Source organism: Euleptes europaea, chromosome 5, assembly GCF_029931775.1.
Source record: "Euleptes europaea isolate rEulEur1 chromosome 5, rEulEur1.hap1, whole genome shotgun sequence".
In the NCBI taxonomy this organism is placed as follows: Eukaryota; Metazoa; Chordata; class Lepidosauria; order Squamata; family Sphaerodactylidae; genus Euleptes; species Euleptes europaea.
In genome coordinates, this window is record NC_079316.1 from 28,122,884 (window position 1) to 28,146,066 (window position 23,183).

The 23,183-nt window shown below is 42.1% G+C and overlaps 1 protein-coding gene across 1 annotated transcript in view; it reads left to right on the top strand.

Annotated features, from left to right (window-relative positions):
• The window catches only part of PLCH1 (phospholipase C eta 1), a 92,009-nt gene that overhangs the window by 20,156 nt on the left and 48,670 nt on the right, over positions 1-23,183 (top strand). Inside the window, exons 5-9 of the mRNA XM_056850386.1 lie at positions 1,936-2,106; positions 13,057-13,150; positions 15,434-15,637; positions 17,924-18,044; positions 19,799-19,970. Of these exons, the coding sequence (XP_056706364.1) occupies positions 1,936-2,106; positions 13,057-13,150; positions 15,434-15,637; positions 17,924-18,044; positions 19,799-19,970 (762 nt within the window). The remainder of the gene's footprint in view (positions 1-1,935; positions 2,107-13,056; positions 13,151-15,433; positions 15,638-17,923; positions 18,045-19,798; positions 19,971-23,183) is intronic.

The following is a 23,183-nucleotide window of genomic DNA, read 5'->3' on the forward strand; positions in this document are numbered from 1 at the left end:
GGAGTAGGGGAGAAGTGTGTGGCTTTAAGACTGCACCATTAAGCACATTTAATTGGAAGTACCTCTTATTCTTTGAGATTTACTCTTGCACAGATATGGTTAGGGTCATGCTCTAGGTCAATGCGTTTTTTAACTTTAGCAACTGTAACCCTGTTTTTGAAGTGTAAGGATGTGTCACTGGCCACCAAGACTAGATTAATTCATGCAATCGTATTCCCTATTACTATGTATGGGTGTGAAAGCTGGACAGTGAAGAAAGCTGATAGGAAGAAAATAGATTCCTTTGAAATGTGGTGTTGGAGGAGAGTGTTACGGATTCCATGGACTGCCAAAAAAACAAATCAGTGGGTTATAGATCAAATCAAGCCTGAACTGACCCTAGAAGCTAAAATGACTAAACTGAGGCTATCGTATTTTGGTCATGTCATGAGACAACAAGAGTCACTGGAAAAGACAGTCATGCTAGGAAAAGTTGAGGGCAGCTGGAAAAGAGGAAGACCCAACAAGAGATGGATTGACTCAATAAAGGAAGTCACCGCCTTCAGTTTGCAAGATCTGAGCAAGGCTGTCAAAGATAGGACATTTTGGATGACTTTCATTCATAGGGTCGCCCTGAGTCGAAAGCGACTTGATGGCAGTTAACACACACACACGCGCACACACACACACACACACACACAACCCTGTTTTAAATTGAATTTTTTTCGTGGACCCTTAAGCTTTCCACTTTTCCTTTGGCAGTGCATGCTATGCACAGGACAACCGTTTTTCCCTGGGCATAAGGTAAACCATGCATTCTCTTTAGAGGCTTCTAGTGAGAATGGTATCAACTGCACTTTTTTCTTTCAAAAAGGAAGTTTAAGTAGAATTGTCTCTATATGGCCTACAAGGTCAGGGATTCGGGATATATATATATATATTTTCATGTGATGCTCTTTTGTTTCACTACTTTTTTTTATTGTCTCTGCTTTGTTTTGTTTTATTATGAGCTGTCTAGAGCAAGTCTGGAAAAGGTGATGTACAGATTTTCTATATAAACAAACAAATGTGGATTGCTGGCATGTGGAAGGGTAGCAGTGTTAGATTAGGATCTGGGAGACTCAGGTTCCACTCCCCACACTGCCTTAGAAGCTTGCTGGGTGACCTTGGGCCAGTCACAAACTCTCAGCCTAACCTACTTCACAGGGTTGTTGTGAGGATAATACTGAGAATGTTGTAAACCATTTCGGGTTCCCAGCATGGAGAAAAGTGGGGTGCAAATGAAGTAAGTAAATAAACCACGAGATCAAATCTAAGCGTGGAGTGGCTTTTGAATGGAGAAGCATTGATGCAACTAAGATGCCATGCCAGCTGTTAGGGAAGCTTCACTAGGGTTGGGCATGATCTCTGAATGGATTTAGAATCATAGAATCATAAAGTTGGAAGGGACTACCAGGGTCATCTAGTCCACCCCTTGCACAATGCAGGAAATGCACAACTGCCTACCCTCCACACACCCAGTGACCCTTACTCCATGCCCAGAAGTTGGCCAAGATGCCCTCCCTCTCATCATCTGCTTAAGGTCATAACAATCAGCATTGCTGATTTGGAACGCCAAAAAGGTGGCCTGCAAATGGTTTCTGCTATCAGGGATTCAGCATAATTTATGAATTAACAAACTAAACTTGTGCCAATCAAATTGCCAACAAGACGCTGGAGAAAAATCAAAGAAGCTCAGAGGATAGAAGGTGACACCATATTAGCAACGACAGATCTGTATGTTTGGGAGCTCAAGATGTCTTTTGGGCTGTAAAGTGTAATTGGTACAAATGATAGCTTTGTAAGATGTCTCAACTGGAGGCTGTCCACCAATATCATTTCCTGCAGTAAGTATTTTGCTCGGCTTCTTTATTCTCATTCACCCAGCATAGATATTTGGTTATGCTTGTTCCTCAGGAGGCTGACACAGATGAGAACCAGGGAACTTTAACCTTTGAAGAATTTTCCGTGTTTTACAAGATGATGTCATTAAGACGTGACCTCTACTTGTTGCTTCTGAGCTACAGCGATAAGAAGGATCACCTCACCGTAGAGGAATTTGCTCAGTTTCTCAGGGTAGAGCAAAAGGTAGGAAAATTAAATGTAGGAACTGGTTTTGTTCTGATGCACAGCAGAAAAAGTCCTCTTCTGGCTTCAGGATTTGTTTTCCATGTTTGTTTTACAGATTTTCAGGTACTTAATTTCCTGCTGACACACATTTAACTGTAGCATCAGTAGACATTTTTAAAGGTGGGGGGACAGAATCTTTAGAAGACTTCATGCTTATAGCCAGCATCCCGAGCATTTTAGATCTTAAAATTACTTTGATTTCAAAAGTGTTTCTAGCCGTTATTTGTCAAACATTCAAAGCAAGTTGGCAGGTAACACAATCTGTCTTCAGATTATCACTGTCTGGTTCTTATCGGAGTCAACTGCTCTGATACTATTCTATCACTGGTGACTTCATCCTGTTGCCATTTTAGATGCTTATGTCAGAATGCTAGCGGACACTTTTTTTTAAAAGTTGAAGCACAAAAGGCTAGTTATTGGCCTTCCACAGTGATGAATTGCCCAGAATGGAGGAATGTGGTAGATCTTGAGGCTTTATAGCAAGATGTGGCACAGGGTTAGCTTCCTTGGGTCACCTGATTCCCAAGGCCAGGATGATTCTGGGCTGTGTGTCACTCAGGCCACCTGCCTTTCTTTCTCCAAGCAGTGGCCCTGGAAGTAAAAATCTAGTGCCTGGCTACTTGACATGTGATTGGAAGAAAGGGCCTTTTTGCAGTTTTTAAGAAGCTACTTTAATCGCAAGTGTCAGGGGAGGGGAAAACTGAAGGATTTGTAATACCGAAGGGGAAAAACACCCGTCTCGAAAATATTTTTGCATTTCCATCATATAAATCAGGCTGCTTTCTGTAACAAGAAGAGAGAGTAACTTCGTGTTTGTGAGGGGTTCGCTAAGCGCCTCACAACTATGTTTCAGGGCCACAGGCTATGGACACATTACCCACACCTGTTATAAATAATTGGTATTTTGTTTCACACTCATTCCAGTTTGTCATCTGTTGTTCATTACCAGCCGTTTGTCAGTGGTCAGCTGCCCTGGCACGCTGTCTGACAGAATCACAGTGCTGTAGGTGGTTTTTTGAGTGACTCGTGTGAGACAGGGTTTTATTTTTTGGCCGTATCCATTGCTTCACCCTGGATCAGTGGCTTTGGAAACACCTGCTATCCATTCACAGAACGGTGTGCATGCTCAGCATTGTGACCTGCCTTCCAGAGACAAAAATGAGTTCGAGGGGATCGGGGAGCTCACCAGACATTGAAGTACTGCCAATGAGTAACAGAAGATGTCTGAGAAGTACAAAAGAGGGACGAAGCAAGCTCTTCAGTAATAAGAAGTCACTGGAGCTTGACGGCTGACACCACCAACGCAATTTAGTCTAGGAAAGGCTGTAAGGCAGGATGGGCTGAAGAGTTCCAGCTGGCAGCAGTCACAAGATTGTGTTTTGGGTTTAGAGTCAGGAGATGGAGGCTGGATAAAACATTCTGTTCATTTAGCAGTGTTGCAGCTATTGTTTGTTTGCTTAGATTTCTCCCCAGTGGGGACCAAAATACAAAAAAACATGGAAGAATATAATATAAATAGACAAATACGAAAGAGTGTGTGGTGTATTAAGTGCCGTCAAGTCTCTTCCAACTTATGGCAACCCTATGAATCAATGTCCTCCAAATCTCCTAACTTTAACAGCCTTGCTCAGGTCTTGCAAACCGAGGGCTGTGGCTTCCTTTATAGAGTCAATCCATCTCTTGTTGGGTCTTCCTCTTTTCCTGCTGCCTTCCACTTTTCCTAGCATGATTGTCTTTTCCAGTGTTGTCTACTCAGTCTTGTGGCAGCTCTCTGGCATTTCAGGTAGAGGCCTTTCAGCCACCTACTACCTAATAATTTTTTGACTGGCGATGCCAGGGATTAAACAGGGGGCTTTCTTCATGCCAAGCAGATGCTGCACTGTTGAGCCATGGCCCCAACCCATGTGAGACCACCGCTTTGTGTCTTAGAGACCAGTGGGACGACAATGGAGGTAGCTTTCTAGCCTGGAGCTAGGACTTTTCCAGCATTCTGTGGTCATCTGACAGGCCTTCTGGCACCTCAGGCAAGGCTTAAGAGGCGAAGATAGGGCCTCCTGGGCAGATGGAGGGTTGGCTCGTGTGGACAGCCCACTGTGTGTTTGCATTGTCTGGTTACTTGCCCCAGGGTGTCTGAGTCCAATGCTGGTTGCTAGAGTAGTGTGGTGGTTGAGAGTGGTGGAATCTGGAAAACTAGATTTGATTCCTCCACTCTTCCACATGAGCAGCGGAGTCTTATCTGGTGAACTGGGTTGGTTTCCCCACTCCAACCCATGAAGCCTGCTGGGTGACCTTGGGGTAGTCACATTTCTTTCCGAACTCTCTCAGCCCCACCTACCTCACAAGGTGCCTGTTGTGTGTGTGTGTGTGGGGGAAGGAATTGTGATCGTAAACCACTTTGAGAGAGTAGAGAAAAAGCGAGTTATAAAAATGACTTCTACATCTTCTGGGCTCGAATCTAGCTCTTCTACTACAGACCAGCATGGTGTAGTGGTTAAGAGCAGTGGACTCTAATCTGGAGAGCCGGGTTTGATTCCCTACTCCTCCACATGAGCGGCGGACTCTAATCTGGTGAACTAGTTTTGTTTCCCCACTCCTACACATGAAGCCAGCTGGGTGACCTTGGGCTAGTCACAGCTCTCTGAACTCTCTCAGCCCCACCTACCTCACAGGGTGTCTGTTGTGGGGAGAGGAAGGGGAGGAGATTGTAAGCCGGTTTGATTCTTTTTAAAAGGTAGGAAAAAACCAGCGTATAAAAATCCACTCTTCTTCATCTTCTTTTGCTTCCTCTTCTGCTGTCCTCATCTGCAGAGCTGTGGATGCAGCAGGGCTACGTATAGCCTCTATTCTCACTTCTTTCAATTCAGTACCTGGGTTTGTGCACTCAGCCAGAGACGATATTCCTCAGAGTCAGAATCCCAGCTGTTGAAAGGGTCTGTGACAGTTGAGTGCTCTGTGTACACTTGTTTTCTGCCATAAGTGGAGATAGTTGCTTTTTTGCGTTCTCCCCTCTGGAATAATGTCAACAGGAAATTTTTCAAAATTCTTCTGCGGAAGCTATTTTTAGGGCCTTCCTCGTGTTATAAAAAAGACAGATTCCTGCACTTTTGCCACAGTTGTGCTGGAATCCAAGAGTATGTCTACAGTTGTTTTCAAGCATTACAGAAAAGATGTCACTCAGCCCACAACCCAAACAGAAGCAGAGTTAATTACGCACATAAAATCTTTGTGTACATCATTTATCTTAGTATACTCTGATTTTCTTCAGATAGTATTTATCTAACATCATTTATCTTAGTACGTCTAACATCATTCATCTTAGTATATTTCAGTTTAGGGATAAGATTTTGAGTAAATTATACACAGGATGTTATTTCAACCCTTATTTTCATTGCAGAAAACAGAAACTTAACTGTAGATAAGTCTTTGGTCTACTCCCACCAATAAAAGTTTGAGAGTATTCTGCTCGGAGAACCGTGATTTCTCCGATAACACAGGTTCCGATAAATACAAGTATGCATGTACATAAAATCTATGGTGAAATAACACGTGAACCAGTGATTCAATCTGGTTATCAGAGCAGGAGTAAAATCTACAATTAGATGTATCTTCCTGTCAACAGTGCAGATGATAGCACATTGAATCTAGCTGGCGTAAATACACGGCAGTATCTTGGAACAGTTAATATTGATAAATAAGTGCACAGTGATGTCGGTTCATTGGAGGTAAATTGAATGGAACAGGAGAACACCGTGGGCTTACAGAAAATACGAAGTCAGCTATGTTGGAAACGTGGGAACCCTTCCTTTGCTGTTGCATGTGAAAAGCTTCCTTGGAAGAGCTGCCTCAGAAGTCTGCTTTTCTGTGAACAGATGTAGGCATGGACCAGATTAGAATTTAGATGACAGCCACACAGGCATATGTTGTATCATGCTGATTTCAAGAAGCCTTGAGGAAATAATGAAAAAAAGTTAATCGTAGCCAGTTTGTACCACACAGGCATTTGCTAGAAATAGCATTACAATCAAACAGAAGCTTTCACTTGAGCTAGGATAATCAGTGTTTCACCAATGAGGAGCTCTCGTTTCTGTTATTCTTTGAGATGCCGATAGGTTCCTTAAATTTGCTTAAAAGTTTTTTTATGCCTCTGATCTACAAACAGAGCTCCCTATTTTATGTTTCACTTGAATTACTGAACTGAAGAATTGCTTCATAGTTTGTGAACCCAGCATTTATAAATCCAGAACTTTAAATGCAGTTGCTCTAATCCAAAATGGATCAAGGGACATATTCATCTTCCCATCCCACACAGTTGCGCTTCAAGTCCTCAAGTTAGTTTATTCCCATATAAGTGGTACACAATCCATCTTTCATCCGCCATCTTCTTCTAAAACGAAATAGCTCTTTCTGAGCACAACATATTACTGGGGTCTCCAATCTATAGCATTTACTGAGCAACTATGTGAGACAGAGAGATCTATGATTACAAAGTTAAAAGGAATTGTTGATGAGTTCCAACTTGTATCTTAGCCAGGGGAGGAAGGGGTCTCTAGTCTCATTCACCCATTGTTCCCTCTCTTAGCTGCTGTTTGCCCTTGCTGGAAAAAAAGACAGGTATAAGATGAGTACTTTTTCCTCTACCAGGTCTTATAGCAGTTCTGGGAAACTGGTTTCTACTGGGAAAATAACACTAGAGAATGGGTTACATCCCCTCTTTCTCTAAGCCACAGCTCTGATGCAAATTGGGGCTCCTGAGTTTAAAAATGGTATTTAAAAATACCATTTGGGAGATCCAGTGATAGCAGTTGTCTCAAATCGTAACTAGTTGTACATTTTAAGACATTTGGGCTTAGTTGACAGCTGCCCCACAAATGCAAAGTTTGCAGGATACTGTCAGTACAAAGTCACTGGTTATACTGAATATAGCTTTTGGAGCACCATAGGATTCTGGGATACAGTTTGGGGGGGACTGTTGTGAACAGACTTTATGAACCAACTCTGCCAAACTTTGAAAGATGTTACTGGTCTTACCAGAATTCTGTTGGGCTCCCTTGAAATTCTTCAGATGCTTGGCCTGTGAAAAAAACCCTACACACTTGGTCCAAACATTGCTTTAATTTAAATAAACTAACAAGCTGGAGATATGGGGAAAATATCCCGTGGGAAAAATTCAGATAGTCTTGTCAAAGATGGCTTTTTGGCTTACCACAGAATTTTCTGAGAACATTTGTCTGAAAGGTATCCTTCAAATTTGCTAGTAATTTCACTTCAGGTAAAATTTTGGAGGCAGCTTTCATTGTGGGGATTGGTTTGGTTCCTATCCTTAAATTGTTAATTCTAGACTTCTATGTTAATTGTAGACTTCTGAATGCAGTCTGTTGCTCTTACCATAAGTCTTAACTGCCTGCTGTGTGTAGATGAAATACACAATATTTTTGGACTTTCGAAGCTGAGGCAAAGACAAGTGATTGGACCTGATGCTGAATTTTTTTTCCTTATATTTACAGGTCTTGCTCCTTAGTGATTGACCCAGTATGTCTGGCTAATTCCAGAGAATGCAGTTTAGCTCCAGCACCTGTGTACTGCTGAAGTTACTGTTTCACTCTGTCTATATCCTGTGCATTTATATTTGTAACGGTCTAAAAAGGAATAAGCTGTCACATCAATACTCATCTCATGAAATGAGGCCAGAAAAGATTAGTACAGTTTCAATAAACGGGAATAATTGTATCTGAAGAAATTAACAGATTGTTTTTTTTTTTAAATCCAGAAGTGTTGGCCATGACTCAGGTGAAGTTGAGCACTGTTGAGTCCCATTGATTTCCAGAGGAGAATGTCAACTTATGCTCAGTCAATGGGATTTCAGCTGAGTTGAACTTTGGCCAGATTCTGCTTATTCCTATAAGATTGTTAATAGGTTACATTAACAAGCCTCTTTAATGTAATATTCAAATATTTATTGAGCAGGGTACCTCATGAAATTTCATTCTTTCACATTATGAACCTGCTGTCATGTCTCACTACAGTTATGGTACTTGAATTTAAGACTACCTTTGCTAATTCTAGTAAGTGGTGTGATGACATAAGCCAGTGAAACTAGGTCACTGAAATCCTGTGTCTTTACAGTCAATGCATGTGCACTATGGAGATCAGTCTGCAGCAATTACATGCAGTGGCCACAATTTGGACTGTGCTTTGCTCTAATTATGGTCATTATGGATTTAAGAGACCACGGTTTCTAGGCAGATGTGAGTTCTGCTCATTAAGCAAGGGCCACCAAACAAGTTCAGTGTTTAACCTTGGTATTTGATAAATAGGCACTGATAAAGTGAGAGAGGATGCTCTTGATAAATAGAAAACCCAAAGCTGAATTTTGATTGCACAAACTATCCTTTTTCTGTGATGGACAGGAGGCTCTCCTGCCCCTGAGAGGTAAAACAACCACTCAGTTGTTTCACACCTGAGCTTATGGGAGTGCTGCTCCAGCATCCGATCGCCTTTCAGAGGAGGGAATGGAACATTAGAGTGAAGCACAGAGAAAGTTAGTTCAGGTCTGCCTCCGGGAGAGCGCAGTCATAGTTTGGGTCCGCCTCAGCAAGACAGCAAATAAGTTTGAAGGGTAGCTGTGCCTTGTAACTTGGCAGAGTGGTTTAGTTTTACCTCTGGGAGAGAATAGAGTACCTGATAGTTAGACTTGTCTCTGCTGATGAGCAGTCCTTGTACCACTTAGTATGACTCTCAGGAAAGGGCAAGCTGGTGTGGGTGGAATACTGTGTGTGTATGAGAGTGTGTATGTGTGTGTGTGAAAGGATCCAACCTCTTGGCTAGTCAGTGGAAGCCTGTTTGTAACTGAAAGCGTTAGAGAACTCACCACATAACAGGAACATAAATAGAATCATAGAATAGAATCATAGAGTTGGGAGAGACCACCAGGGTCATCTAGTCCAACCGCCTGCACAATGCAGGAAACTCACAACTACCTCCCCCCCACACCCCCAGTGCCCAGAAGATGGCCAAGATGCTCCCCCTCCCATGAACTGGCCAAGTTCATAGAATCAGCATTGCTGACAGATGGCCATCTAGCCTCTGCTTAAAAACCTCCAGGAAAGGATAAATCTTCTTTGTTGTTTTGTTGAATCTCCTGCTTCAGTCATCTCTGTGCTCTTCATGCTCAGTACAAAACTTACCTGATGGTAGCAAACCCAAAGCCTTTACGCATGCTACGATAAGAACATCTTGTAACTGAGGGGAAGGTTCATATCTCAAAACCAACTTGGTACCCAAAAATCATACGATCGCCTTGATTTAAAGAAAGGGTTTGTCACACAAACCCACTGCAATTAGAAAAACAAAACAAAACCCAACACCGTAGAAATACCCTGTGCAAATGTGAAAATTATTTCAGTCACTGATTCAGGTACCGTAATGCGGGCTCCCTGTGGGGCTGTCTTCAGAGACTGTTCAGAAACATCCACTGGCTCAATATGCTGCAGCCAGATGACAAAAAATAAGCCAGAGAGACTGGACTTAAAAGAGCAGTAGAGCTGCAACGAGCCATCTGGGGGATTCCTTTGGGGGGGGGGCCCTCATACATCCAGACCCAACTCAAACTTCATATGAAAACATGTTAAATGGCTTGTCTAGCTCTACAGACTCCCAGAAATTTGTTCCCTTGTTCCCCATCCATACACACACTCCTGGATGGCCCTGGGTACTAGTTGGCTTCTGGACACAATTCATAATGTTGTCATAATGTTGCAGAAGGTCCCAGGTTCAATCCCCGGCATCTCCAGTTGAAGGGACTAGGCAAGTAGGTGATATGAAAGACCTCAGCCTGAGACCCTGGAGAGCCGCTGCCAGTCGGAGTAGACAATACTGACTTTGATGGACAAGGGTCTGCTTCATTATAAGGCAGCTTCATGTGTTCGTGTGTTCAACTCTTTAAAGCCCTGATTGGTCTTGGAAGTGCACTTAAAGGAACACTTTTTCTAGATATACTTCCTCTTTCTCCATCTGTAGATCTTTGGAAGAGCTGGCCAAATAATCCAGCCAGTTGCTTGGGATGCATCCAAGATATGGGGCTGGGGAAAATCACTAACTAATCGTAGCAGGATTGTCACTGTCTGGGGGGAAGAATGGGCAGAGTATTTTTGTAGTTCTTTGGCTGACAACTCACAAAAGTTCAGAACAAACCTAGGGATCGGACCTGGCTGTTTTTGTCTTTATTATTAAGGAACAGAGGGTTAGAATTTGGTCCATCCAGCTGCATAACAGTCTTTTGTAAAGGCTATGGTGGAGATTGCAACTATCATAGTTATCTTCTTTAATTCCTTCCATATTGTCTGAGGCTATAAATGGGCACAGTAACTCGGGGGCTGGGTGGGAAGCAGTGCTGTACAGACATACCGGTAGCAGAATGAGATGCCAGACTTCTGAGGTGATAAAATATACTCTGCCGTTTCAGTTTGCAGGCAGGGAGGTCATATTTCAAATGCTCTCCTGTGTTAAAACTTCCTGGAAAATGTCATCACATGCCCCAACCCTTCACATGCTACACTAGTTTTCCATTCATAGTGATGTTAATGTAGAGCATCTTTAAAAAGTGTACTCTCTCACCTTCCTTCTCAAGTGGTACTGTCTATTCCACCCCTGTCTCGCCTCATTTCTGCTGTATGTATTGACAAGACCTGATGTTGGTGTGGAAAACAGAGTTCCTGTTGATGAATCCTGTGTGACCCAATTTCTTCCTCCCACTCACCTTCCTGGGCTTTCATAGGGGTGAGAAGGTCACATTGCTTGATCTTGGCTGGCTAGTGTATTTTACTATGACAGGTGAGCCAAACTTATACATTATCACCTGATGTTTAACAAAAACAGCAAGATACTATAGTACTCTAGAAGTTTCTGACAGGGTTTGCTATAGTCATTTCCATTTGGCTAAAAACAAAAAGAGAGAAGCCCCCCTCCATTCTTTTAACGGAGGTATTTTTACATGCAAGCCGGCAGGCAGAATGCTTTTGCTGTTCTAATGTTCTTCATTGACGTGCTGTGTGTGCTAATATGGAGATAGTATTAATAGTAAGCATTTGTATGAAGTTTCTTTCTAGGGAATAAGTACCGGTAATTCAAAAATAGAAAAGTATGCTGATATTTCCGGCCCCAAGCAGGAAACAGAGGAAGGCAAGCACAAAGGAGATTTAATGAATGTTATAAATGAGGTCAGTTTTAGTTTATGGAATCTGAGATTTTTGCAAAAGAGATTCCCCCCCCAAGTATCCATCATAGTTGTGTGATAAACATCATGCATTAAAATGCCATTGAAATCAAGCTGAGATAAATGATCCCTGTCACATGCTCTGTACTATACCTAAAAACAAAACAAAAACACGCCAGGCACAAAAAAAGGCTTAATGGTTTTTATTATCCATTGTCATCTTGTTAATACTTTCACCCCCCACCCCGCAAACACAGCATCTGGGACATCAGAGAATCCATTCATGTCCTGAAATCGAAGTAATAAATGAGAAACGTTACTGTCCCAATTCAGAATACCATATGCACTGGAGCACCCAGAAACTCCTCTTTCATCAGGCATTCTCCTAAAAAAGGGCATAATATTCATACCACATAACTGATTGTGTGCACACACCACACATATGACCAATCAGCTTGTAACTAGTCTTCTCTGCTTGCAGGCCTGTTGCATCCCTTTACAAGCATTTCCGTGTTACATTTGGTTGCCTTTTGCCAAAAACTCATTATAAATAGTGCATAGAAGAGCAAAAGTATGATAGGTGTGTATATTTGTGCTGACAGTAAGTAAATGCAATAAGGGATTCTTTTTACATGTTACCTTTCCTTTTATCCCTTAGATGCTCCTTGATCCATTGATCTTGAGCAGCATAATTTTAAATCTAATGTTTGAAGGATATAAGGGCTTAAATAAACCTTGCCATTGACAATGTAGCCTTGGGATCCCTGTCACTTAATAAAAAAGGCATTATATCAGACACAGAGGCATTAGATTTATATATTAAAAGGGGAAAGATATAACATGATCTAAGTTCCTCATAAAAGCGGCATTCCAAAAGGGCATGAACTAGTGAATTAATAGAGCCAGAAGGGCAAGGACAGGTCCTTTCTGGATATGGTATATTCAAAATTCTGTCTTGTATAACCATAGAAGGGATAGCATTCAGTCTAGCTAAACAGAAGGCTCTAGAAAGACATGGTTTTTTTTTACATGTTACAGTGCAAGAGAGTAAAAGTTAAACGCTTATTCCTGTAAAATCAGGCAGTTGCACACACATACACACCCGGACTGCATATACAACATGGAAACTGAGAACTGGGAGAGCTCTCTGCTATGTTTTTAGAAGGGAGGGGGAAAGTGGATTGGATCTTGTTGATCTGTTCTAATAACAGTAGCAGCTTTCTCCAGAGCAAGGAGCCTTCCTCTTCTTGCACTGGTGGAAGTCTCCTTGCACCAGAAGAAAGCACTGTCTTCTAGTGGAATAGACCCATGAGATCCAACCCAGGGGGGATAGTGTATATGGGAAAGCAGTGTGATTCAGCCCTAAGAAATATTAAAGTGAGGACTATTACTAACCCCCCCTTTCCTGACAGCCAAGTAGCTGTTTAGATCAAATATGATTTTAGTTGTGATTGCTAATTCTCTGCAGTGTTGTTCTCCCTATTTTGAAATTCAGGATGCTGAGCAAAAGCACAAATCCCCAGCTTTTTAAAAGGTCACTGAAGAATACTGTTGCTGACAGTGGTATTCATGGTTGGCTGCGTGCAGACTGTGGCCGTGAGATTTCCAACTAGATGCTGGGGCCTTCTGTAGCTTTTGACATGTTGGTCACATAGTTTGAAAGATGAAAAAGTATATCGTTGTTGTCTTTGGTGCAGGTGAATAATGTGACGACGGAATATTGTCTGGACATCATAAGGAAGTTTGAAGTTTCAGAAGAAAACAAGAGTCAAAACGTTCTGGGCATAGAAGGTAACATCTTTCACTGTCAGTTGGTATAGACTGCAGGTTATATTGCTGTCCTATGGGGGGAAAGTCTTGGTTAACATTTTCATGGCTGAAAATTCTGGGCATTTTAAATGTATGTCGAGAATATGGATAGGCCAGAAATAAATACTACTACCAATAGAAGTGGTTTATTCGGCTATGGATTTTAGGGTCAAGAGCCAGCATGGTGTAGTGGTTAAGAGCGGTGGTTTGGAGTGGTGGACTCTGATCTGGAGAACTGGGTTTGATTCCCCACTCCTCCACATGAGCAGCAGAGGCTAATCTGGTGAACTGGATTAGTATCCCCACTCCTACACATGAAGCCAGCTGGGTGACCTTGGGCTAGTCACACCCTCTATGCCCCACCTACCTCACAGGGTGTCTGCTGTGAGGAGGGGAAGGTGATCGTAAGCAGGTTTGAGTATCCCTTAAGTGGTAGAGAAAGTCGGCATATAAAAACCAACTCTTCTTCTTCTAAATTTGCACATGTACAGCTGATGTCATGTACATTGCTTTGTATATAACACTGAAATCCTATCTATCAACTGTTTGGGAGGTAGGGAAGGGGTGGGACTGGATTAAATTCCTTGTTCCTTGCCAAACAGCAGATTTCAGCTTCTTATTAATAGCAACATGTGCTCAGCCTTAGCTGATGGAACAGAACTTGCACATACAGCTCCACGTTGCATCTGGAGGAACGGGATAGTTTTTCAGACCCCAGACGTGTTAAATATGAAATATTGTTTTCGGGATGGTCATTTAGTTCATCCCGACAGCAGCGCTGATGACCTTCGTTGTCCTGTTTGCTAGTAGAATGATTTTGTTGATGGGAACTGCGCTAGACAGTGTTGCGTCAATCTGCGCATTGGAATTGGCACGGTGGAGCTCTCTAGGGTCGGAGAGAATTCTTCTTGCTGACGTCTTCCCTGAGAGCCTGAAGAAAGCAGACAGTCTGAAAACAAGCTTAATAAATAGGCTTGGGAAGTTCTGGGCAGTTTGTAGTTTACCTTGTCACTTACTTATTACAGAAATTTTCGTGTATTGTTTTGTTTGAATCTCTTCTTTGTTTGGGGGGCAGTCTTAATGTCTAGGGCATTGGTCTTCAGATGGACAATCGAGACCCACAAAAGGGATGTAGCCATCATATCATCAATATTTTTACTTTGTTGTTTGGGTTTCCTTTTTTTTTTTTTTAAAGGAAAGGAAGGGAAAGGGTGATGCCAGTAAACGAGGATGTGCCCCTGTCTCTTTTTGTTGGGAAGAAGATACTGTGATAGGTGCATACTTCTCATCCTGGCTGTTTTGCAAAACTTCCTGCTTCTAAACTCATAAAGGATTGCTAGCTTTCTTGCATCTCATTACCCTCAGGAGAGTCATTGGCATGTATGTGGTTTACAGTGCAATCCTATGCAGAGTCACTCCAGTCTAACCACAGTGATTCAGTATAAGGCAGCTTCATGTATGTGTGTACATACACACATACATGAAGCTGCCTTATACTGAATCAGACCCTTGGTCCATCAAAGTCAGTATTGTCTACTCAGACTGGCAGCAGCTCTCCAGGGTCTCAGGCAGAGGTCTTTCACATCACCTACTTTCCTAGTCCTTTTAACTGGAGATGCCAGGGATTGAACCCGGGACTTTCTGCATGCCAAGCAGATGCTCTACCACTGAGCCACAGCCCCTCCCTGTCCTTAGGATTGCACTGTTAGTCCCATACTATAGTTAGGGATAAAGGTGGGTCAACTTGGCAGACCTCTTGCTGTACTGCCTTTTTTGTTGGTCTGGAAGTGTTTTTAAACTTATCAGCATTTCCATTTTTTTTTAAAGTTACCGAATTTCTTTTAGAATTCAGTTAGTGATCCAAAATCCAAAGGGAAATAAAATGGCACGTGTGCAGGCTGGTCGCACCAATGGCAGGTTCCCCACGATGCCCCACATGCATAACATTATTAAAAATATTGTATAAAATTACCTTCAGGCTATGCGTATAAGGTATATATAAAACATAAACAAATTTCATGTTTAGACTTGGGTTCCATTCTCAAGATATCTCTATGTATGTGTAAATATTCCAAAATCTGAAATGATCCAGAATCTGAAACGCTTCTGGTCCCAAGCATTTTGGATAAGGGATACTCAACCTGTATGCCATCCTAAGCTTCTTGGAGAAAGAGTAGCATGAAGTATAGTAAAATAATAATGAAACCTGCTGTTTATAAAATATCCAATTTTTCACTTATTATGCTTCTGTGCTGTTTCTTAAAGGTTTTACCAACTTTATGCGCAGTCCCGCCTGTGATGTGTTTAACCCACTACACAGTGAGGTGCATCAGGATATGGATCAGCCTCTTTGCAATTATTACATTGCTTCTTCTCACAACACATATCTAACTGGAGACCAGCTTCTGTCTCAATCCAAAGTGGAGATGTATGCTCGAGTCTTACAAGATGGCTGCCGGTGTCTTGAAGGTGTCCTTTTTCTCTTATTTTGGGGTGGATTTTGTCAGAGGTGTGAAACTGAGTTATATCCCCCAGGTAGTAAGTCATTGTCAATTTCCCTCCATTTTGATAGATAGACTTAAATAGATGTATATTTATTAATATTTCATCCGTGAATGCTATGGGTAAGTTGGAAAAGGCAGCATATCTTGGACTCCCAGTTGCTTGGAAGCAACACAGGGGAGTCTTTGGCCTCTGACTCCCACCTGTAGGCCTTCTGGGGTACCTGATTGACCGCTTGGGAAACAGGATGCTGGACTTGATGGACCATTCATAGCTGACAACACTGGATAGACATAGAAAGAAACTTAAGGAAATATGGTGCAGTTCTTTAAGTATTGATGCAGCTGGCAGAGAGAAAAAGAAACACTTTTTTACTCTGTCCCCTGAAGGAATGTGAGAAGGCAATACCTATTAGATTATTTTGACAAAATAGTAAAAAGAACTACTTCACCGCTACTTTCTCCCCTATGCTCTAGAAAGTATGACTGACCGTATTGATTATTCTAGAGCCATAGCTCCAATCAGGTGGCTCCATTGTCACAGAGTTTTCCCTTGAGCAGGGGCTTTTAGATTTACTTTCGTTTCAAAACTTTGTATATAATCTTGATTATCACATCTACAGCTAGGCATTTTGCAATTAGGGGGCAAAAAACAACGCCCTTTCAAGAGGGCTCACGATCTAAAAATATACATTTCTTTAGAATGCAGTGTAATTCTTCAGAGGGCTTGCTTGAACAATCTTGCATTCAAAGACTATTGCAAAAACCGAAATAAAGCTTTACAATTATTTAATGAAGGGCTTGGTTACATCTAGACAGTTCTTAAAATAGCATCTGTACATACCACTTGTATGCAAATCTGAACCATTTTCCAAGATCAGCTGAAACAAAATTGGTTTAAGAGCCTTTTCATATGCTTTTGATAAATTCTTCTCCCATTTCACCAATTTAAGCAATAATACTGATGATTTGAAATCAAGATCCAACAGTAAAATGACTTGAAAATTCTGCCTACAAAGCAGATTGTCTTATTGTATTGGGCAATCAACACCCCCTCTCCCGGTCATACACAGACTTGGCTTTCTGCCATTGCAGAAAATTGGGAATCTGTCACTGTTGCAATTTGCATGTACTGCTGTCTCACAGCACAGTTCTACACAGTTACCCCTTTCTAAACCCATTGACTTCATGTCAACCAGGTAATCTGGTTTCATTTCACTGACCATCATATATTTAATTAATCATACACATGCTATAAGTCATAGTCAAAAACACAGATGGAAAGGAAAAGAAAATTGTGTGTGTGTGTGTGTGTGTGTACGGTCATACGTGGCTTCAAAATGGCTCAGAATTGTATTTTTATTCCACTGTTCAGATAAAGCTTTATCATTCATTTTGTTGGAGGTACCATCTTTCTGCATATATCTTTTAAACTCTGAGATTGAAGTGAATGGGGCAGCTCTAGTGGGCATGGCAGTTTCATGGGTAATGAGATCTTTCAGAGGATTAGTAGTTGCTGAACATGGTAAATGTTTAATTTCTAAGAACATAGTCTGACTGAATAAGCAGTTAGTGGGACAAGTATTACTGGGGCAGATAAGAGGACATAAAAATCAGTAGCCCCTTGAGACCTTAGAAGACAGAATTTTTAGAGAAACGTGCAAAGGAGTGGTTGGCTGGAAGATCAGACTGCCTTAATTGGGGCAGTGGGAAGAGCAGTTGTTGTCAAGGAGATAGCTTTCCTTCCATCTCAGTTTAACAGTATTTTTATACAACTCAGATCTCCTTGGTAGGCCCAGTGACAGGATTGTCCAAGGGGCAGTTTTGTTCCATGTATATTCTGCTAAGATTGGCCGAGACAGCTATCGAACAGTAGGAAAATCATCACATTTACTTAAAAAAAAAAATGAATCCTTAATGCACACAGCCCCAAATCATCTCCAGCTGAGTAAAAGGCAGGTTAGGTTTTCGCTCAGCCTTTTGTCATACTTTCCCTCTTGCTAATTACGCTAGATGGTAATAATAGCATAACGCTTAGCTTTAATCTTTTGCCAGCGTGAGCATGGTGCATTATGGAAGATGAGACTTGTTAACATGTAATAAGAGAATGTCCATTTGCTCAGCAGGACTTGCACGTACCTGATTTCTTACGAGCACTTGGAACAGCTCTGCCTTCCCTTTCTAGGAAAAAAAAAAGCCAACTATGTCCCTCAAAACGATATTTGTTTAATCTACTGCCTTCCTGTCTTGACAGTTGATTGCTGGGATGGTCCAGATGGGGAGCCCGTTGTGCACCATGGTTATACTCTCACTTCCAAAATCCTCTTTAAAGATGTTGTGGAAGTGATCAACAAAAATGCCTTTACCAAAAACGAGTAAGTGTAATCGGGACCTTGGATCTATGTAGCAGATTATGCAGATCAGTATAGTTGCTTCTTGAAAATATACAAAATCCTGTGAGTTTTTGGTCAGTGTTATGGTTATGTTGTCAGATTTCCCATTTTAAAAATATGGGGTTGTAAAAATACTTTCAAGGCAAAAGGAAATTGTACCCCGTTGATACAATCACATATCTTTTATTTGGATAGTAGACATGGATATTGACTTTTATCCTGTGGTCAGTGGGGGGTAATTTTTACAGGTTCCCTCTTCCGACTTTGTCCCCTCCCAGGCTATTCATGAGGATACTCCTGATCCCAAGGAGCAAAATTTTAGTGGTGCACAGTGGGAATGACCATTTTGTGAACTTTGCACCAGTCATAGTTCATTGGCTACCAGCCTGTATGGTTGAAGAAGCAGTCCAGAGAAAGTGAAGTATCCTGAAAACTTTCTCATCATGTAGCCTGATCCTATGCATGCTTACACAGAAGTCATCCCTACTGAATTATGGTGGACTTTCTAGTAAGTTGGCATAGAATTGCTGTCATAAAAGCTTGAAGGCAAGTTTAAGGCTGCATCCCCAAAATTAAATAGTACAGCTTTTTCTAGAATGGCACTGCTGTACGTTAAGGCCATGGATTGAGCTGCAGTAGTGGCTAATGAAGCCAGGAAAGAGTTTCTTCACTGTATCCTTTCTAGCCATACCACCATGGCTGCTTCAAGCGAAGTAGTGACCAAGGCAGCCAGAGTTATTTTGACATCTCCTAGCTATGTGAGTCAGGGTGGTCCGCGCCCCCTCCCCCTTCATTGTACAGCAGTAAGCCTGGCTAGAGAATGAAAGAATAGGGCCAAGAGAACAGAATGCTCATTAGAGACTTGGGAGGATGTCTTTTGATCCTCAGTACATTCAGGCATTAAAGCTGAACGGAAACAAGTTCTTCTTCAGCCCTTGTAGAGGAGAGAAAGCAGACCGGCGAAGTTGAGACTGTGCTACTTTCTCCTTGGGAACGGTGGGTAATTATGCAGGTCTGTTTCTGTCTTCCAAGCATGGAGATAGTCTGCAACCCCAGGAAAAAGGGCCCATTTATTTTGAGAAGAGTGATTGTATTTTTATTTATTTAATATAAAAGCTACTCAGTATAGTTTACACACAATTCGCAACCTCTCTTCCCAGTAAAAACCATCAAAGAGATCACAAAATAAACCAATATCATATGAACCCCTAAAGTAAAAAGCTAGCCAATTAAAGCCTCGCATTGGGAAATACCATAGGAAACCCATATTAAGATAATTAATGTCAAGCTGCCCAATAAAATTCATTAAAACTATTCAAAGCCATAAAAAAAGGTTAGAGCTATTAAAGGCTATTACTTGTCTTCTAGGAAACTGAAATTATAAAGCCAGCAGGGCCTCCAGTGAGAAGGAGGTTCCACAGGGTTGGGACAATTACTGAGCGATCTAATGTCCGTCTGTGATAGAATTCAGAGGAGAGTCTATATGCATAAGGAAGTTTGTGGAAGCACGAAACTAAATTTCCATTTTTCACTCTTCTTCTGTTGAGAGAGATGTGCTATTTAACTAATAGCAAGTTTTCATGCTTGCTTGGGAGGTTTCCCAGTCCCATAAAGATGATAACGGCATTAAAGAATTGTAGAAATGAAGTTGTTATATAAACACACACAAGTAATTGTTATTATGTAAAAATTATAAGTTACCAGTGAATTGTTGACACCTTTTTTCCCACCGTTAGGTTTCCAGTTATACTGTCTATTGAAAACCACTGCAGTATTCAACAGCAAAAGAAAATTGCTCAGTACCTCAAGGAGATTTTCAGTGACAAACTGGACTTGTCTTCTGTGAGCACGGGGGATTCCAAGCAGCTTCCAAGTCCTCAGAGTTTGAAAGGCAAAATCCTAGTCAAGGTATATGGCTACAGAAAGTGACAAATGTTAGTTCCCAAATGGTTTTTGTTCCTCGAATCCCATTTTTGTATTCCTGGTTGAATTGAGTTGAGGTGAGAATGTAATGTCAGAATGTACAGGCAGCTGAGAGTCTTCAGCAGACCAGATGTACTGCCACTAACCATCCTCGCCTCTGATAGATTTGGTTGGATAGCATGGTGTAGTGGTTAAGAGCAGTGGTTTGGAGCAGTGGAGTTTGATCTGGAGAACCACGGGTTTGATTCCCCACCCCTCCACATGAGCAGCGGAGGCTAATCTGGTGAACCGGGTTGGTTTCCCCATTCCCACACATTAAGCCAGCTGGGTGATCTTAGGCTAGTCACAGCTCTCTTAGAGCTCTCTCAGCCCCACCTACTTCACAGGGTGTCTGTTGTGGGGAGGGGAAGGTGATTGTAAGCCATTTTATTTTCCTTTAAGTGGTAGAGAAAGTTGGCATATAAAAACCAACTCTTACTATTATTATTCGATAAGAAAGGACAAGCCATTTTCCTGCCCTTTGGAGCATGGCAGGGAGTACAGCTTCACTGGAAATGTACATGTTTTTAATTCATTTGAGTTTGCTAGATTTATAGTCCTTTGATCCAGCCAGATTCCCAAGATCTGGCCTCCATAAAATTATTGCAATACCAGTTTAAAGTGAGACTGTTTCCATCCCTTCTGATCCCCATATCATTATTCTGGGTTGGCATATCTCTCCTGCTTCCCATTCAAGCATTGTTGGCCTCACACACCCTTTTCATCCCATCTCATACACCTGAATGGTGGCAACCTGTTGCCAGGGTCCATGGTCTGTATTCGCCCTCCCCCCACCAGGATTGCATCCCTTCCTCTTGCTGTTCTAGGGCAGAGTTGGAGGAGACAGGTGCAGTAGCTGTGCCTCAGATGAAATGGTGTTCCATGAATCCCATGGGCTGGTTGTCACTGAATGCATTTGTTTCACTACAGCACAATCAGTAGTGACTTTCCATTGTTTGTGCTCATGTTGGAAACAAATGTGTGTTCTGTGAAGTGATGGGACTGCCTGGAGTACTGAACATGTGAAGTGTGAACATGTGAAGTGGTTGGACTTATATGAATTACATTTGAGAGGGGACAGGAAAGGGAGTTCCCCCCTCAGATGGTTCAGTATCCCCCTTCCCAGGTTCTGATTGGTACTCCTCAGACTTCCTCCTTCTCCACAGAGACTTGTTGGGTCAACAGATGGCTTCAAGGCTTTCCAGTGACTGTGTAGGAATGTCCCTTCCCCAATTGTTGCAATGGAAAGGGCATACCCCAGAAACCCAGAAGACCGAAGTAGAGGATGGTAATATTGGTCAGGGGAGGAGGAAAGCACCATCATCCAAACCCATGAATGGGAAGTTCCCAGTGAAGAGAGAGAAAGAAACAGTTGTGCTTTTCTCAGTGGCTGTGCCTTCTCTAGCATTTGCTTCTACCCTATATGCCAAGATTGCATTCAGTCTGGAGGATTTAAATTGGACTCGGATCTGGATTCCCTTGCTGCATTTTTGATAGCAAGCTTATGCTCCTATCCTTTTAAAATAAATCCTAGCAGTTTCCCCATCATTAGGGCAGATGAGGATGTTTGTAGATGGAAAGGCTGTCTAATGCAAGTGTGCCTAGAGCTCATGGTGGAACCTTTATGGGAAGGTTGGGTTATGCCCTCACTATTATGCTGGCTCTAAGTGCGGTGCTTCACTTTTCTTCCTGTTTATCGAAATGAGTGAAGGGGTCCACCATTTGGGCAGAGGGTTAAAACTCCCAGCTTTCCCACCCATTCAGAATCAAGTCTGTTCCTGTCTACTTAGTGTCATCTTGATTTCTCTTTCTCAGTTTCTGCTAGTTGTCAACAAGCTTCTGTTGAGATAGATATTGGCAAGCCAGTCCCACACTGCTAGAGTGTGACATTGCCTTCACCAGGTACATTTCATGTCCTCCTGTTTTGAACAAGTGATATTTCATTAGTGAAGTCATGATTGCAAAACATGAAATGTGCACTCTCTATAGTTCAGTGCTGTTCGCATTAGTATTTGGCACTAATAAAAACCACTGATGTAGGTGAGCACTCTTTCTGAAATGTGCTTTTAATTTCCTGAGCACCTGTCTCTGTCAGACCTTTTATGAACAACACACATCACAGTCGAAGTGCTCCTGCAAGGAAGATTCTGTCATTTTGAGTTGCATTATTGATCCAACAAATCAATCCTGTACTCAGTATAAAAAGTAACTGGTGCTTCAAGGTAAAGCCCCATTAAAGTACCAGAGATATATAGAAAATGCTAGATAAATAAAGGTAAAAGAAACACTTTGCAGTTAGCCACTTGCTTTGGGTAAATATGCCCCCCAGGAAGTAACCAGAGCTTGTTGATTGGATGTAAATAATTAATGGGTATATGCAATTAGGAGGACATGTGATTTCTTGGCTCTTCCTTGGCCCTCTGTTCAGTCCTCCTCCATTGGGAGGGCAAGTAGGTTTGTCTTGTTTCTGCATCGTGTGTAACTAAGTCATTCAGTCACTCTCACTGCAAATATGCAGGAGTCCATCAGGAGGGACTGTGGCTCAATGGTAGAGCATCTGCTTGGCATGCAGAAGGTCCCAGGTTCAATCCCTGGCATCTCCAGTTAAAGGGACTAGGCAAGTAGGTGATGTGAAATACCTCTGACTGAGACCCTGGAGAGCTGTTGCTGATCTGAGCAGACAGTACTGACTTGGCTGGACCAAGGGTCTGACTCAGTATAAGGCAGCTTCATGTGTTCACATGCTCAATTACCTGCCGTTTGAGGAAGCTCCCTATTGAATGAGTCACTGATCTGTGCTTACTTTCTTATAGCCCGGTGACTCACATGGAAACCCATGGTGTGGAGATTGTTCCAGTGTGGGTAATTTGTTACAGTATTTTCAGATGTAAGGATGGTCTGTGCTTCCAGTTGGAATCCAAAATAAATAAATGAATTAAAGAAAACAAAGGTTGACAGGGCACACACATGAGACACACATTTTGAATTTGCACCAGAAGTTTTTTTAGGGGGGGCATTGGACTGGAGATAGCTGGGTTTGACGCAGGAAACCCACCTTCAAACATCTGCATGATCAGGTTGCTCGGATAACCTTGGACAGCTCTCTCCATCTGACCTACCGTAGAGGTAGGTTATTATGTGGCTAACAAGCCAGTGTGT